An 18,372-nucleotide genomic window follows, 5' to 3' on the forward strand; every position below is an offset into this window, starting at 1 on the left:
TTCAGCAAGACTTGAATCAAAGCAACCAGGTAAGAGGCTGCTGCAAATTCCAGGCAAGAAATGATGAGGCGTAAACTATATGGCAAGCGGTACTGGGATTAAGAAAAGCAGAAAAAAAAACACTGAAGAGATATTACGTGTAACACATAGACCTAGAGCACCATTTGGCTGCGGGAGTTGAGGAAGAAAAGACTCACAAAGAACTCCCAGGTTTCAGGTGTGGTTCAAAGCAGGATATAGCTGAGGAGTGAGAACCAAAACTCAAGTACCTGCATATATCCAAGGGGAAATGCCCAGCAGGCAGTCCAGTAGAACCAGGGAAAGCTGGATTGCAGCGACAGCAAACTCAGCAGCACAGAGAACGGTCCACATCAAGGAAGCAGGTAACAGATTTGCTTTTACCCTCTTTTACAGTCAAAGCTCTGTTCTGCCCCAGACTGGAACACATCATCCAATGCAGTTCTGAGCATTAAAGGGAAATCATATTGAAGATTTCAGCCTTGAAGTTAACTGTGAAGCTTGCTGCAGATGGCTAATGTTTCAAAGGTGGGAACCGTTTTCTAAGTGATCTGGGTGAAAATACAGAACATGAGTCTCTGGTGTCACATTTCCCATCACAAGTTGCAGCATTGCCAGCGATAGGCCCTTCTTTTAGCTCCTGGGGATTTTTATTTCCCTAGGGAACTATTGTGGTTATTCAACTTTAAGACCTTGTAGGAAGAATCACAGTTATTTCTCTCTGGGGTCTTACTCAGAGCAAGCAACATGAAAGTAAATAGTCACTAAGGAGGAACAAGGAGAAATAAACAACCTTTTAGCCAAATGTATGAGGAATTCATATTAAAAAAAAAAAAACACTGGCCAAATTTTTTTTAAATTGTAAATTAAGGACAGTACCACTACCCTGCTGTGGCTCCTGTTTATCATAATCCACATAATATGTAACCCTCACCAACTAATTTTGCTGTTCCCAACACAAAGGAAGGTACATGTCATTATATGCTAATGTCTGCCTGTAGTGGTTGAGTAAATACTGTTTCAAGCAGGGAGAACACCAAACTAGAAATTAGAACTAGGGCCTTGACCCAGTTCTGCCAGTGCCTTATGCTGTGATCTTGGACATGTCTTCTTTGTAAAATGAAGATCTCTCTTCTTTGCCCTAATGTTTCAGAATTCTGTGATCAAAGGAATGCATTTAATGAAACTGCTCTTTGAAAAATTGTTTTTGAGAACCTTATAAATACAATCACCTTGTCACTCAGGAATAACATTTTTTGCATCAGAGGGCTCATCTGTCAACATTATGTTGGAAAATTAATGTCCTGTTCCTAATCACAAATAGCCTACCGCTTACTAAATGCCTACTACAGCTTTATGCTAGATGCTCTGTGAGCTTGCTTCAAAAGACCGCAGCAACCCCAGGGAGTCAGTGGATGTCATACTCTTTACAAAAGGTAAGACTAAGGCTGCTAAAGGCTAGGGGACTTGGGAAAGGTCACTTGGCTGGTAAACTATAGTTCAGCCTTCAAACCCCATCTCTCCAACCTTGAAGTCTAAATTGTTTCAACTGGTTGTTTTCAGATCTAAAACTGTATTCTGGAAAGAACTTCAGGTGGGGAACACTAAAATCAAACCATTATCATTTGTCAGGGTCTCACCATCAGAGTTGAGCCGGAAAGCAGTCCAGAGGACGTGTGCTCTTCCTTGGTCTTTTATGTTCTCATTCAGCTGAGACAGTCGACAGGCGCTGCCGTCGTGTGAGCATATACGTGTACAGCTAAGTCATATACATCTAAATAGTCAGCAAAAGCAGATTTCAAGACACTTTAAAATGTACTGCAAAATGTACAGCATTTATTCACATACAGACAAAAAGGCACAAATTCTACTAAATAGTTCAACAAAAAAATACAGCTGTCCTCAACTAGTTTTATAAATACTTTCAAAAAGGGGGTAGAAATAAATACAGGATTGGGCCATGTAATATAAAATAGTCATCTCTACATATACTTTGTTTAATTCTGATTTTTAACTCTTCATGCACCTTTTTTTTTTCAATTTTAGCTGAATGGACACCAAGCTAGGCACATAGTGAAAAATCCTCTGTACAAGGTTACAAATGTAATGACAAGTTTGTCCATTTCAAAATAATTAAGATTTGTACACAACACATAAAACCCTTCATTTAGATTTTGTGTTTATAACCTAACAAATGACATTCCAGGCAACTTTACAAAAGTTTAACTAGCCTACATTTTGACATAATACACTGATCATAATCAAAGATATTTCTTGGTCAGGATGCACAAGGAAAGATAAAGCTTTGGAAAAAGAAAAGAAAAGAAAAAGAAGAAAAGAGCAAATGGTTCCATACGCAGAGTGCAGGTGGGCAGGTTGGGCTGGTTGCGCTCGTGGCCACCTCATACAGAGTTCCCAGCAGGGCATGAAACTAACTTAACTTGCAAAGCTATCATTACACTGTCAGAGAAACCGTGCTCTGTACCATTTGCATTTCAAAGCAGGAATAGAAAGTGTGGGCTTTTTATTTTTGTGTGTTTTGTTTTTGTGTGGGTTTTTTTTATTTTTTTGTTTTGTTTTGTTTTTTGTTTTTTGGTTCAGCATAACTTGGAACGTTTGAAAGCTTTTCAACCTAAATGTGGGGAAAAAACAGGTAAGGCATTATTTTTGCACACAACTAGCATTCCTAATAGTGCAAATGAACCTGGTACCTCTTATAATGGTGAGAGGTCATATACTTACTAGAATTAATTTAGATTTTCTTTCTATGGCTTGACAAATTATCCCTCTATATATTCTGCTGTCATCCAGGGCTGTTGCTATAGTCAAAAGATAACTGTAGATAGAGTCCACCTTCTGTATTCAGCAAAAGGTTTTTGCTCATATGCAAAAAATTTGATTTTCCAATTCTGCTATGAGTGAATGTATAACTTGGATTCATAAGAAACTTCTAATATCTACAGCAACAGTTTATCCAGACAGCAATCTTTCAAAATGAGCCCCATAGCTCAAAAATAGTCAATCTAAAAACCTGGGTCATTCTTTCCCCTCCCCTGAATTAGCTTAAAATGTATTCGAAAAGTTAAGACTTGGTTTGAAAATGTCATACATACAATGGGGATGTATCAGATCTACTATTTGATCATCTGATAAAACTTGCATAGCAAGATGGAATTCAATAAGCCATTTTCATTGTTGACAATCATTCTGGAAGACTTGGAAGTTAACTACAGAACTCAAGCACTATTCATTAAGTATCAGAATGTCCCTGCCACGTGGAAACAGATGTGTAAATGAATCAGGAATCTGAATACTGATACTAACAAACTAAGGGCTAATTTAGGGAAAGTTGGGCTTGTTCCAAGTGCCCATACGTCTAAATCTCATTGCTACTTAAACTTTCCTTCTCTTAAGTTTGAGTCACAACTACATAGAATTCTAAAGAAAATTAAACAGGACCTTAACACTATCCACTGTCTTAATACATAATGCACTGCAGTGAGTGCAGAAACAGAACATTGTACTCAAATTTAATGCTAACTTTATTATTGCTGATAACTTACTAGTTATTGCCATTTGCAATCAGAAAGTCCAAGTTACGAATTAGAGCTTAGAACTCTTGACTCCAGGAAACCTATTACACTTCAGTCTCTTTCCTGTGTAACCTTGGTCAATGGTAAGAGGTTATCGCAACTTATTGCCTTTCTATTGTTTTTAAAATATAACCTATTTTGCTTTTTATCCCTTTTTTGTTTTTCATTTTTTTCCTTTTTCTTAAGGAATCCATTCATGTTGGAAGGCCGGATTCCCCGACATATGCACTAGTGGTTGGCTCTGGGAAGTTATGAGTCACCAGAGTCTGGAAGTTCATGGCTCGAACTTGAATAGCCATTGTGTTGTTGGAAGCTGGATGGCCAGGGAAATCCCAAGCGGCCCGAAGGCAGTGGTTAGGGAGGAGGAAGGCCTTGAGAGGACTGGTGACCATGAGGCCTCAGTGGCCCTTTCTCACAGATGGCGCTTTCTCATGGCCTCACTCTCCACCAGCCCCACGTGCACGACACGTTCAAGGGCTTCCGGCAGCAGGACCTTGCTTACATTTGCCCTAAACCTCCGAGCCCCAGCAGCTCTACCCTGTCCCTTCAGATCTTCCAGTAATGACCTTTCTTAAAATGTTCTCTTCCCCGTCTCTATTTACACATGAATTCCCTAGAGTTCCTGAAGCTTCCGAGCTACTGCCTGTATACTATGACGCAACAAAAACAGCCTTGTGGGCCAAAGTATAAATGTGATTTCGAGATCCAACACAGTCCTAGAAAATAAGTTTTATGGGCTATTAAATGGTACGTGAGGGTTTCTCAAGAATCATATCTGATTCCATATATTCAGGTCACCAAGTTTGTGCTTTGGGAAGAATACAGAGGGCAGTAAAAGCTCATGAGGCTTATTTAAGCCTTGCCCTCTTTAGAAACTTATTTCAATTAATTCTCATTTTAGTGTTTAATTCAGCCTCTAGTTTTAGCAGTGTCTTACGGTTACAATCTACTCTTGTGTTTCCTCAACAAGTTGCAGATAACACACACTTCTCACAATGATTTATAAATGACTCTGAAAAAAAATTCAATCTGAATTGCAAGTAAATGTGTTTGTGTAGCTCAGGAGAGAGAGGTCTCTGCTCGTCCCCCGTGTCAGAGCTCTCGTCTGCTTGGTAACAAGCCGGCGGTGCTCCCACAACAGCTCTGCTTCATTAAGAGGCCAAAATGCTTCTCCTGATAATGTCTGTCCTCCTGCTGATAGTGCTGCTGGCATGTATGCATTTCTTTTCTGATGCCTCACTCTCTGAGTCACTCATTTCTACGTCAGGGACATACCCGTCATTCTCACTGTCAGATTTCAATTTGCTTTTCGCCCTTTCCTTGGCTGGAACTCGGCCTAAGCCCAAATAGGGGTAGTCTGAGTGCTGGTGGCAGGCCCCCTCCTGGGCCTCTCCCTGCTGCTGCCGTTCCCCCTTCTTTGGAATCCGGAATCCTCCCCAGTTTTTCACTGGGCTGGCAGGTGTTGTAGGCACTTTGACTGCAGTCTGGTTATAGTTTACTTTGATTAGGGAGCCGTTACACTTGGGCACCATCTCCTTCCTGGTGCCGGGTGCTGACGGCCCCCCTCCAGGGGAGGTGGCAGCTCTTGTGCTGTCCAGATGCCTCTGGGACACGTCTGTGGACCTGAGAGGCTTGTGACTCTGTTTAAAAGGTCTGTCCTTTAAGTCTCCCTTACTAGGGTCACAATGAAAACGGTGGTCTCTTCTGTTCCCGTGGTCTGGCATCACCACACCGTTTTTCTGTTGTGCTGACATGAGACGTGCTTCTGCAAAGGTCTTTTCAAAACTCAGAAAGCTCTCTGTGCCCGCCGTCCCCTCCCTTCTACCACACAGGTCTGGCTGCTTGAGCAGGCTTTTGCCTTCACTCGTGGTGCTGTTCTGCAGTGGGTCTCGCTTATGGGGCTTTTTCAGCGAGTGAACCAAGGAGGTACCCATCTGCTTCCTGAAGAATGCAGAATGCCACTTCAAGTCCTCTATCTTGGGAGCATCAGGGCCCACAGAAGGACTGTTAAACAAAAGCATGTTTTCCAGTGAGGAGGAGGAGCAGGACGAAGAAGGCACACCTATGAACATATAAACCACAAATAAAGAAAAATTACAGCAGCAGCAGAGCCAGAGGAATGAAATTCTAGGTTTTCAGCATGGCCCCACTAATGCAAACTTCCCACCCAACAGTACAGCATACAACCACCAGTTTAAAAAATTTGGTTTTTATAATAAAGATATTACCTGCCTTGAGACTCTGCATTCAGTCTACATACTTAACAGCTGAAGTTCATGTAATTTTTTACAAAACACCACCTTTTCAAGGAATACATTTCCTGGTCAAGCAGAATAAGTGATCTGATTTTAACTGGGATTCACTGCAGAATCCATCCGTGGTCAAGAAGCTGCCTCCACCCTCCCCCCAGTCACAGGACAGCACCTGCCGTGCGCTACAGTCTCCTGCCTCACCTACAGGCTAGGAGCGCCACAACCACGAGGGCGGGGACTGGGGCTTCTAAGTTTCCTTTTCCAAAGTATCTACACCCTCACAGGGCTGTGAGGAGGATGAACACATGTAAATTGTGAAATGAATAAAGGAAGGGTGTTTAAAATCATTCTTGACATGGAGTAAATGTTTTTAACAAATGTTTACTATTATATGTAAAACCCATTTATGAAATTAAACTGAACTGTTATCCAACATAAGTTAAATTGATGTCTTTCAAACATGCAAATCACAGTAAGAACTAAATTTCACAGTGTAACACCCAGTGAAAGTTCACTTTTCATGCAGTCATACTGGCCATCACCTGCTATGCACGTTGACATTGTCTATTGTTTCCCTTGTTTTAATACTGATGGTGACCTGCTGAACTCAGCTCACAACCTGCTAATAAATCGTAACCCTCAGTTTGAAACACACTGGGTGAACTCATAACACACTGGAGTTCATCAGAGGGACCACGTTCCTGCAGGAGCCTCTAGGGCATCCACAAAGAGCAGTGTTGACGTTTTCTGTCTCCCATGAGGAATGAACCACAGGAAAACAAGGCTCTGCCCCAGAGTGCAGGCAGGCAGGTGCCCGTGTTGAGAACCAGGGCTGGATGGACAGGACACTGCATGTAGGCGGCAGAGAGCTAGTGACTCTCGACCTAAAGCCGTCCTGAGCGCGGGGAGGGGGTTTACAGGCGCTGGCTCGGGACTGCCTGTCTCCTTAAAAATCAAACATAGGGTCGGCCTTCACACCACGCTTCTAGTTCTTTTACTCAGTCACCTACTGTGGGAAAAGAGATAAGAGGGACTGACATTTCCTGAACTCTGATTTCTATCTCCTTGACTGGAATCCATGTCTCCAAAGAGCCTCTGATTCATGACTCACATGAACACTGTCTCCACTGAGGCCACTCATCCAGCAGAACAGCCCTGCCCATTCTCAGAATCATGACAGTTTAAACCTTGGACCCTTGTCCCAGTGTAAGTCATGGCCATCTGCTCTGCCTCACCTGGAATCCTCTAGCGCAATTACAAGGCAGGTCAGGGTGAGGCACAAATGAATAAGAACACAACTGAAAGTCTAGAACTGGAAGAGAAGACATCCTAGGGGGCTGTCACTTCATTCCCTGTGGGAGTTCACAAGATTACCATTGCTTTCAACCTATCATACCTGGTATGGTTCACGGCAGGGAAGACCCCTTCTGTCCTGGAATAGCAGCAGGACTTCCGAGCATAGATCGCATTAGCTCTGTTACACAAAACACTTCCAAACCGTGCTAAGACTCTCACTTACGCAACCTAAAAACTCAGCCATGAAATGCAAAAACTGCAAACAAAAAGCTCCCCACAATAAAAACGACTCATAAATGAAATCAGATGAAAATGCTCTTTACAGCTTATTTCTATAGGTAATCACTCGTTACAAAACGACTTCTAACAAGAATCACAGGCCTGTAATGGTGAAGCTCCACAGGCACCAGCGGAATGAATGATCCTGCACACCGAGCAGCAGCCCGGCCTCTGCTGCTGGAGGCCACCTCCAGCTGGGCCCTCACAGGAGGACACAAGTCCAGGGAGAAAACGGGTCCCACTTATTTGCATTCCAGGGGGAACAATGAAGGGACAGAAGTTCACGTGAAAGAATCTGAGTCAAACTGCTTTTACCTAGGATACCCTACTTAGAAAAATTTATTTTAAAAGTTTTACAATTAAACTCTAAAGTCTGGTTGATGGTAAAAGACTGATACGCCTGGAAAATATTTACTCTTGGGAAGGAAATATCTGGGATAATATTATTATTAATGCTATCAAAACGATGTAACACTTCAAGAATATCATTTAAAACTCCCTAGGCTTTTTTCTCTCTGTTCGGCTGACCAGTTTACCTCTAATCACATATATCTGGTTTGTGTTAGGTAAACCAGAATTCAGATTCCAACAATTAGGTTATAACAACTTCTTTGTTGTAAAATAATCTATGGAGACAAAAAAGCCACAAAAGCAGGAGGAGGAAGGAGTGAGCCGGCTGAGTCCCCACCATGCCAGCAGTGCAGGTGCCACAGCTCTAACTTCAAGGGCAGCAGACACTAACTAGCTCACCTGAGACCTGCCCACTTGCGAGTCATGGCTCTACCTGCTCCACACTCCTTGTAACTTACGCCTACTTTCCGGGGCTTCTGATCACAGACCATTAGTGCTGAAAGGCACTTCAGAGGCTGGGATTCTGGACTAAGCCTCTTTATCAGATCACGAGTCCCAGCGAGGTTAAACAACTTGCCCAACAGTGCCCTTGATCTCAAAGTCACTGAAGTGTTCTCCAGGAGAGGAAGTCCCTATCTTAGTTTTCCTTTTCCCTTCGCCAGAGCAATGCAGAATAGACGGCTCTAAATAAATACATACTTTGTGCTGAATCTCCAAAATATTCAAAATTCCAGCTACACCAAAAAAAGTCCACTGTGAATGTTACCTAAACATGGCTATGTGTCTTAAGTACACAGCCTTCAGATACATTTACTGCACGTTACAGGTAGATCCAAAGGCTAGATAACCTATAAATCTCTTTAGGTGATCCCGTGACCCTTTACATTTACCAAGTGCTTTGCAAAAAGTAAGTTACTCTTTCATTTGAGTCTCATAGTAGTTCCCAGGAGGGAGCCATACATACTGTCCTCCCGTTACATGTGAGGGAATGGGGGAGACTCAGAAAACTTAAGACTTGCTTGTGTTTGGCCTGTAAGAATACAGGATTTGACCCATGAGGCCAAATTCACAGCCCTCTCCCCAACACCATGATGCCTCAAATGCCTAAAGATTTTCTTCAGTGATGAAAACCTGTGCTGCTTTGATTCTTCGTAGGATATAAAGAAAATTAAAGAAACTAGTATTTTCTTCCTTAACAAAGCATTAAGGCTTACAAACCCCTGCCCTATTGTTTGACCTACCAGGGCTTAATGCATACCTGAAACTCTTTCTTGCTCCAAAAGCTTAGTGTAAAGATTGAATATCTGTTCCTGGACTTTGCACACAGATCGTTTAATCTTTTCCCTGCGGGTCACCATGTAAGTGAGGTTCCGAACCTAGAACGTAGAGAATAAAGATTCTAAGTAAGCAAAACAGTGTAACAGTAGTTTGGTGCTTTTTTTCTTTACCTGAGAAAAATTTGTCCTTACTAGGTCCTTGACTGACTTTTAAAATAAAAATATACTTTAAACGTTTTATCTAATCTCTCACTTCCTCTGGGGATGCTAACAAATATTCTGCATATATCCCTCAAGGTGGGCGGCCACGGCACAGGAGAGACTGTGGGAGGAAGTCCCGTCTCCTGCACCACACCCGGTCCTCTGCTCATCCTGGCAAAGACGCGCCAGACTTGCCACCTCGTCCCAAAGGGTGCTGCTTGTCACCTCTCAGTATCTCCTCCCCATGAATTCTGTTGTTAAAGGCTTCAGAACATTTCAGAAGCCACCACTGCCACACTTTATCAAACATCTTCTGAAGATGGAACTAAGTAAGCACAGGGTGAAGGGCCATCTGAGGGAGCAGTCCCCCACCCCCGCCAAAATGATCCCTGCACAGGGCTCACTAGAAGACCAAGTGGTCACCAAGAATCCAAGGAGACTTCTTTCGTCAAGTGAACGCTGAACTCTCAGAAATACCTTGGAACTCACAGGTAACCATGTGTTCCTAGAATGTGAACACCTACGGAACATCCTTCTTGCTTTGCTACTGATGTGCTGTGTCAACATCTCAAAGCCAGCTCTCTGTATCACCACATGAAAAACTGATCCTGCCCTCTTCCCGACTGTCGGTAACTGGAGAGACCCCAGCACTCGGAGCTACACTTTGCATGTGACGTGCAACAACTGGGGAACTGAATGCATATCCTCATTAACCAATTCTAACTAATCAACAGGTAAATTTGTTCCCCATTTTTAAAGCCACCTGTGATCAGTCAATACAGAATCAAAATTTAGTGACTTAGTCAATAAACCCCCTTCAATCCCTCAGTCCCAAAACCTACTGGTGAACCAAACCAGATTACATGGGCCTGAAAACACAAATGGCAAATACACACCAGATACACAATGCAACCTTTCTTCAGGAGGATGTGGACAAGACTCCCCAGTAAGCTCAGTGGCAAGACTGGAAAGTGATGAGGTATCCCCGTCAGCGCCGACAGCGAAGGCATGACGACTACACTGTAAGGCCTGGGCAATCCCTGCCCCTGCCACCTTGAAATGGAAGCAGTTCAAAGGCCACTAACCTTATCTTTAGCAGTGAGGGTGGCGACAAGCCATAAACACAGCCCTGCATCTGGACTTATGTACAGGCACCGCCCCTAAAGAACTCTTAACAATTCTAGCTGCCTGCCCCCAAGTTGTGTTCCAGGCAGCCTTCTTTGCAGGAGTACAAGAGGCTTTAAGAAGAACAGGTCAGCTGGTCTTCACATTTGCATTTTTACACATTGTGGTGTCATTTCCTGGCCTAAAGCAGGAGCTCCAGCCAGGCTTCTCCTGACCCTAAATGAATCAGTTTGTTTAGGACCTTTCTACCTAACACTTCTGGGTAAAAATAAAAATGATCTTAAAATTATTGAAAAGAAAATCATTCTTCCTGTGTCACAGTAAATATTGCTTTGTCATTCACCCTGGTTAAAGCACATTCTTTCTCCAACAGCCTCACCCCCCCCCAGGCCAGGAAGTAGGTGTCCTTTATAAGAATTCTGACCAGTTTGGGGATGGAGGTGGCTAACAGATATTCTCTTTAGTACTTACTGTTCTTCCACCCAGGTCTGGGTGGGGGGGATTGAATAGAAGCTCAAAAAGAGGAGGGGGCTGAACCTAGATCCTCATCACAGATTCAGAACTTTTGGAAAACAAAATCAGAACAATTGTTACATTAAGACAGGGAATCAAACTTCTGGAAATAAACGGAAACAAATTCTCCAACATCCTAGGAGTGGACAAGGTTATTGTAATCATTTCTCTCAAAACTGTTGATGGAAATAGAAAATAGGGAAGTCAGAGAACGTGGACTTTGTATATTATTCAAATCTAATTTTGGTGTCATCAACCACTTCCCCCAGTAAAGATTTCCACCCTGGTTGCTAACAGGAAATCCCACTTCCACTCCCCATGATCTCAGATGAGAGACATCTAACTATAACCCAGGCCTGGCTGACCACATTTAGCATAGCCAGTGCCCTACTCCTTACCTCTGTGATGCACAAAACAGCCCTCAGGGAGCAGTTTCCCTCAGCAGCCCCTGTATCTCAAAATACACTCCACGTGACCCTTCCCGTACCCTGCTGACCTAACCTCCTCCCCTGCTCCATCTTCTCTCAATTGCCGGTAAGGTGGTACCCAAAACCTGCTCTCAACTGCACTTGTCAGCCTCTCCCCAAAAGCAGTGGTTCTCACACAGAAACCTGTGGGAGCCCTAAAACACAGAATGCTGGCCCCCAAGCCCAGAGTTTTGGGAATCAGAAGTAGGATTCAAACATTTGCATTTCTGTTAGTTGGGGACCATACAATGAGAACCACTGCCCTCAGGATCCCAACAATGAGTCTTAAGGGGTTTTCTTGAATCCCAAACACTACTTGCAACACTAGAGCTCAACATGCTTCTTGTTCAGGGACAACTGTAGCCTCCATCAGACTTTCAAAGGTGACCATTCCACTGACTGTTGAGTAAGATGGTACCCCCAGGACCTGGCCCCTTTCGATACCCAGGAAGAAGTGCAGAGGTAACATGTTTTTATCTGAGCAAGTATCGTTTGCTGAACTCACATTAACTGCATCCTTTAGGAGACAATTTTTAGGGGAAAGGAATCCCTCCAGAGTGGAGTGGCAGCCTTGGGAACTTGGGAACTTGACATGGTGCCCGCCACCTACTGGCAATCAGGTCTTCAGGCTCTCAAACCCTCCTGAATCCATCCCTGTCAGCTAACTTTCTGGTCTACAACTGGAGCCCAGGTGTGCAAAATGCCCCAAGGTGTTTATCTGCAGGAAAGAGCAACTACCATCATCACTCATGAGAGTTGCTTGCATTTCTAATGAAGGTTACTCACTTGTCAGTTTCGCAGTGACCGCATGCCTCGATCCTAGTCCCACGCTTAATCTGCTAGGAACTGCTATTGTGTGCATTAGGCAGAACTCTACCTTACTCGAGAAACAAAGTAGTACTTAATGATTTGTTCTTGTTGTCACCCCTGCCCTGATGAGCCCTGGGCCTCATACACTTATTATTACAAATCACTGTGCAACTCGGGCACAGCCAAGATTTACACTTTTAAAATCCTCCATTACATGCCTCACGGTAAATTTTAGAAAATATTTTTCATTATAATAAGCCCATTTTAAACTGATACTGTATGCCCTAAAATTTCTCAGGCTCTTTATAATAAAGTAATGCCACACACACAAATCCTGATTTATTCCCTGTCTCTCATACATTATTGGCATCATTCTACTTAAAAAGCAACAGCAATGACTCAAAAAGAATGTTCTGAATTTAATAATAAGTGTGTGTTAATCTGAGTAACTTAAATACAGAAAAGAGTTAGTACACCACAAGCATTTTCTACACTTTTATTTTGTGGTGATTGTGAGACAAACACAGTCCAAACATCAGACTTCTCGTCCTCCCTCCTGAGGACTCTCTGACTCCAAAGCCCGCGCACCCCACGTACAGCAGTTGTCGGGCTGGGAGGGATAACGGCTTCTCGCCAGGATTCCAGTTTATCCTTCTGATCCCTTTCTCATCTCTTTAACAGAAAAGGCCACTTACATGTGGCCAAGGCGAGGTCTTCTTTACGCTCACCACGGGGGCGGGGCACACGGGAGCACAAGAGCCTCACACCCCACCCCCCCGCCCACGCCCACCTCCACCTGAATCCAGACTCTTAACCAGGTGCCCGGGAGGGGCATCTCAAGGAGCCTGCACTCAGCCAGGTACTAAAAGGGTCTCTTCTAAGGGACCCTTACAAACCCTCTCACTGCTGTGCCATCTAACAGCCTGCAGGTCTCTGTAAGATCTGGATCTTTTGGTTCAATACTTCTTCCCTGTATCCCTATTCTTTCCCTACTGTCGCTTCAAATCCTGAGTCAGAGTCTCTTCCAAGCAGGTGACTCACTCCACTAATAAGTTCGTGCTTGGGGGAGATGCCGTTAACTGTTTCAGGCCACTTGGGTGCCTTTCAGCCCAGGCTGCTTCAGGCTAGAGGCCTCAGTCCCATCTCCCACGCACTAATGAATTTAACTGGAGCCGGCTGTCGGCAGCCAGGGGAGTTGCAGAAGGTGCTCTACAATGCATCCCCAATTAGCGAGCCTCAGTCAGAAACTACCTACAAGGAGCAGGAGGCCCTGGGGAAAAGACAGCCCACTCCTAATTATTCCTGCAGCAGGAAGGGCGGTCCAGACAGGGACTCCAAAGGTACTGGAGGGTGGGGGAGGCACAAAGCAGCAACAGCTGGAGGAAGAAGTGACACCAGCCACTACACTGGGCAGTCCAGTAGTGTGATAACGCGTCAAGAACGACCAGGGGCCCCTCTGTCAGACTGGAGGCCCCTGTGCACCGGGAATCCCACCCCACATCCACACCAGACACAGCCCACAGACAGACATGGACACACACACGTGCACACAGTATATGCAGAGCCTCAGTGACAACTTTGCACCTCACTGCCAGGAGCCCCTTGGGGAACAGAGAGGCGTGTATACGGAAGTTCACACACACACATCAGCACCCACAGCCTGCTCTGCTTGTGACGGAACCGGGAAGGCCCTGAGAGTTCGCCAAGAAGCAAAGCTGGGCCAGAGAGGCAGTGCTCCGCTCTCTTTAATGAGCCCATGACCAGCACCTGTGTTTCCCCAGGTTGACCAGATGTCTTCCTACCTCCGCCCACACCCACCCCTCACTATTTAGTTAAACCCATTCTGGTTTTCTCACTCAGTTTGTAAACAATTCTGAGCCAAACCCTTGGTCATTTTCCTGGGGCTCAGTTCCCCTTAGCTCTAGAATGAAGAGGGGAAGACACATCCCACCTGATCCTGCAGAAGAACAGTAAGGATTAATGGGAAAGTGTTTAAATCAAAGAAGCTCCCCACTCTGTGGCCATCTTGCATGTATGTACAGTGAGTTTACCAGCCCATAAATGTATTTAACCAACACAACCTCATGCTGCAGTATGTACGAGGGTCTGAGAGCAAATGAACTGGCTACCATTCCTTGCTCTGGGCAAGCAGTCGCCTCTTTGCAATCTTCTTCTCTAAGTCACTACAAGGTGTCAGTGTCAATCATTACCCTCTCCAGGTCCTGCCGCAGGTGAGTGAACAGCTGCAGCCTCCTAAACAAGACATCCTGCTCCCGCTTCGCTAGATTGTCCTCTTCATCTTTCTTTGGAGTGATCAGGGGCTTGTTGAAGTTGACCTTCCTCTTCAACTTCCAGTACTGGTACAGGAAATCCACTACCTCCTCAGGCAGCCGCAGGGCCCTGGCAACATCCAGCAGGTTGACGAAGGTGTAGAACTCATCCTCCAGCTGCTGCAGCTTCTGCTTGCGGACACTCACCCGGTGAGCCTCCTCCTGATTCTGCTCCAGGCCGGCAAAGGGCTCCAGCGGATCCCGGGGGGAGCACTCAGGAGCCCCATTCTCCTGAGCGGCCCCCTCACCGAGGGTCTCCTCGGGTTTGCGATGTGAGCTATGCTTCGGGCAGTAGGACTTGAACTTGACTTCATCGTTCTCCGCCAAGATGGTCTTCATCTCCAGGCCGCGGTCAAAAGCACAGGTGACGTGGAAGGCCGTGCGGCAGTTCTTCACAGAGCACTGGCAAGAACACGCAGAGAACAAGAGAGGAGAGGTTATGGAGTAACAGTGACTGGAGCCCTGGGTGCCGGGTGCCCCACAGCTACGTGCACAGGGACAGCCGCACTCCAAGCGGGGCGGGACGGGCAAGCTTTACGTGGATTAACCCTGGCAGATCTAGTCGTGTTTTCGGTAAGCTAAGGCTTGGGATTTAAGGGGCCTCTCTGTTCATAAACCAAACCATAACTTTCTCAGAAAAGCAACTGCATCCAAATCACCTCTTAAAGAGGACACAATTACACAGGTGGCATGTGCATCTCCGCAGGAAGAAAGGCCACTAGTCAGAGTGTTTAAAGGAATGTGAATTCTCATTCTTAACCTCTCGCAAGACAAGTCCCAACACAAGGGAGAAATAAACAGTACATTGCTCCCAGCAGCCAAGGGCCACTCAAGACTGAGGAGGGTGAATAACAACTTCCAAGGAGCGGAAAGGAAGAGGAGATCAGGGGAGTCCAGCACGGAGGACGGGAGAGGTCTCTGCACCCAAGGAAGCTTCAGCAGGTGCAGAAGGCTTCCAGGCCAGTGGGGTCCAAGCACTGAGACCTCTGAGGGACCCGCTGCCCAGAGACCAGGCATCACCCAGCTCTGCCTTCCCCCTGCCCCTCCAAACCCCCCTCCACAAAGGCCTCACCAGGGCTAGAGTGCAAGGCCTTGAATCCAGGCAGCAAGCCGGAGGCCTAGCAGGAGAAAAGTGATTAACTTCTCCCCATCTGATCATGCTGGGCGAATCCCTGGAAGGAGGTTCCTTGTGGTGACTGAAGCCAGTCCCTTAAAAAGCAACACTGTATTGTGTGAGGCCAAGTGATCCCAGGCACGCCAGGGCTGCAGAGAGGAACAGACCCGAGTGGCCACAGGCCAGCGGAAAAGCTTAATTAAGCTCATCCAACAGGCCTGCATGGCATCACCGTGAACGGCAGAGCCTTGGGTTGGGACTTCTTGCCCTAATCACTTCAGTATTTAAGAGGTGACTCACTGCCAGTCATGATTTCTTCCATTATTACAAAGTCTCTTTTACCCAGAAGTACAGAAAATCCAGCTCCCTTCACAGAAAATCAGTCCCCCCACTGCAAACACTTAAAGCACATGAACTAACATAAATCTGCAATTTTATCTATAATAATAACCTCAGTTCCAAGAGACGTGTGAAGTCTTTAGTGGCAGCACGCACGCACGCACGCACACACACACCTGGCCTCTACCAGTAAGAGACAAAGTGCTCCCCCTCAGCACGCATCCAAGTGGGAAGTAAAGTGGGAGCAGATGACAGAGACACTACCCGTGTTTGGCTTGAACGACACTGTAACTCAGCACTCCGACCTTCCAGGGGAACGCGCCGCAGCAGAACATTTACATGGGACTTTGTAAAGGCGCCAAATGGCCTTCCTCTGGGTTTTCCTATTCAGGTTGACTCAGCAAACAGATGTTACAGAAACGTAAGCCAGAGCCTGCCCAGCTGCAGACATTTCTGACAGGAATTCTTTAATAAAGTCAATCTAATCTGTGCAGATATGAAAAATCATCAACCTTCCATGGCTTTTCTCTTTCAAATTAATGTTCTGGGAAAAAGAGGTCAACAGCAACAAAAAAAGTCGCTTTACTGTCTCTTCAGAAGAGAAGCAGAGATCCCATTCGCTGACCTCTTGTAAACATCAGTTATGGACCAGGACTGGCGTGCTCGCTCAGTAACGGGTGTAAACTCTATCCTCAGAAGAACATCAGGTAACTTGGAAGAAAATGACTTCCATTTTCCTTGGTTTGTCACAGCTCGATTCCTGCAAGTGTTCACGTGGGTAGTCCACATGCATATGCACACCCAGCTCTGATGTCTTTTTTTTTAATTTTGAGGCTTTAAAAAAATTCCTCCTCCATTCCCTCCCAGGACAGCTCTCAGGCCAGAGGCTTCTGTCATGCCTTAGTTTTAAGCAGATTCCATTCACATACAAAAATCTGCACTGTTTTCAAGGTCCACAGCCAAATCCCACCAGCCGTCTCATGCCTCACCCCCTGAATATTTTTGTTACGTTTTGGATTCTTGAACACCACTGGAAGTGATAATGAAGAAAAGTACAACTACTTGGTGTGCAAAACAAAAACTCTTTAAAAAAAAAAAAACCCACCAGTCAGTGGATACTTTACCAAGAGAAGTATTTATCAGCCAAAATACAAACTGATTTTGCCAAATGAGGTCATTTCTTTAAAACCCATGACGGGCAGTTTGGCCAAGTTTGTGGAGTCTGTGTCTTTGCTGAGCCACTGTGTTCTCTGCATCGAGAGAGAAGCCACCCCAAAATAGCACCTCTGCTCTCAGAAGCTGACACAGGGACTGAGGAAGAGCCAGTGGCCCTGAGTTGGTACCTCCCAGAGGAAGAGCCAGACTCAAAGGGCCAACTGTCAGCTACACACAGTATTTGGAGACCTTAGTGGAACAACATTTCAGGCCTCTCAAGGCATGACTGTCGTGACACCAAAAATGTGAGGCCCAGAAATTAACTTCTCAAGTAGCGCTTTAGACAATGTGAGAGAACAGCACGCCATCTATATTCTCTCCTTGATTCTATCTACCTTATGACTTTCTACACTTGCCTGTACGTGGACAAAGAAACTACAGGCTCTCCTTCCCCACCCTCCCTCTCACCCTCCCCTACACACGGTGCCATAAAGAATCAGATATCCAGACCGTGTTCAAGTTAACAGCTCCTGCAAGGAACCCTGGCGCAGCACCTCGAGGGTGTTCCCTAGACCCAGCTGGTGCTCCTGAGGAGTCCCTGTTTTACCTAATTTTGCAAAAACACCAGCATGCCAAGCTGATTTCAAACAGTGTACACTAAGACATGACACCCTCCACGTGCACACCTCAGAAACCAGCAGTGGCAGGTGCAGCTACAGGGGCAGGTCTGCCGCTCTGCAGGTGAGGGGGAGGCTGACCCTCCAGGCCAAGACTCCGGCTCTTCCCCAGAGCTGTCAGCCTGTGGAAAGAGCCAAGATGCCAGGCTTTAAGGCAGGAAGGGAGAGACCAGATACAAACTAAAACTGCCTTGCAGCTCAAGCAGACTTCTGAGTTGCCCTGAGATGGTTACAGCTGGGATTCTGGCTACACTGGATACAATCCGCCAATAAAGGCGTGTGTACCAGGCCAGAGACGTTCCTCAGCAACCGCAGACGGGCTGTGAGAACCTCGTCCCACTTCCTGGATTCTAGTCCCATTTCCAAGTCCTCTAATGATGACTTCACAAAGCACCCCCATGTCCTGCTCCCCACAAGGCAGTGAAGGGTGACGGTGCTGTGCTAAGTTGATTACCTGTATGGAGGCCCCAAACTTCTCGTTGCAGAGGCTGCACACCAGTGCCCAGCGACTGCTGGGGATGTGAGACACCTTCGTGATGGGTTCCATCTTCTCTGGGCTGCCGATGCTCACCTAG

General features: G+C 45.7%; 1 protein-coding gene across 8 annotated transcripts in view; it reads right to left on the reverse strand.

Annotated features, from left to right (window-relative positions):
* Positions 1-1,834: 1,834 nt before the first annotated feature.
* JADE1 (jade family PHD finger 1) overlaps positions 1,835-18,372 on the reverse strand; it is a 55,445-nt gene continuing 38,907 nt past the window's right edge. For all 8 annotated transcript variants that reach the window (XM_072937546.1, XM_072937561.1, XM_015246087.3 and 5 more), the window contains exons 8-11: positions 18,252-18,368; positions 14,393-14,914; positions 9,048-9,165; positions 1,835-5,673 (exon numbers count right to left, since the gene is read on the reverse strand). In XM_072937546.1, coding sequence (XP_072793647.1) covers positions 4,763-5,673; positions 9,048-9,165; positions 14,393-14,914; positions 18,252-18,368 — 1,668 coding nt within the window. In that variant the 3' untranslated portion in view covers positions 1,835-4,762. The remainder of the gene's footprint in view (positions 5,674-9,047; positions 9,166-14,392; positions 14,915-18,251; positions 18,369-18,372) is intronic.

Source organism: Vicugna pacos, chromosome 2 (assembly GCF_048564905.1).
Source record: "Vicugna pacos chromosome 2, VicPac4, whole genome shotgun sequence".
Lineage (NCBI taxonomy): Eukaryota > Metazoa > Chordata > Mammalia > Artiodactyla > Camelidae > Vicugna > Vicugna pacos.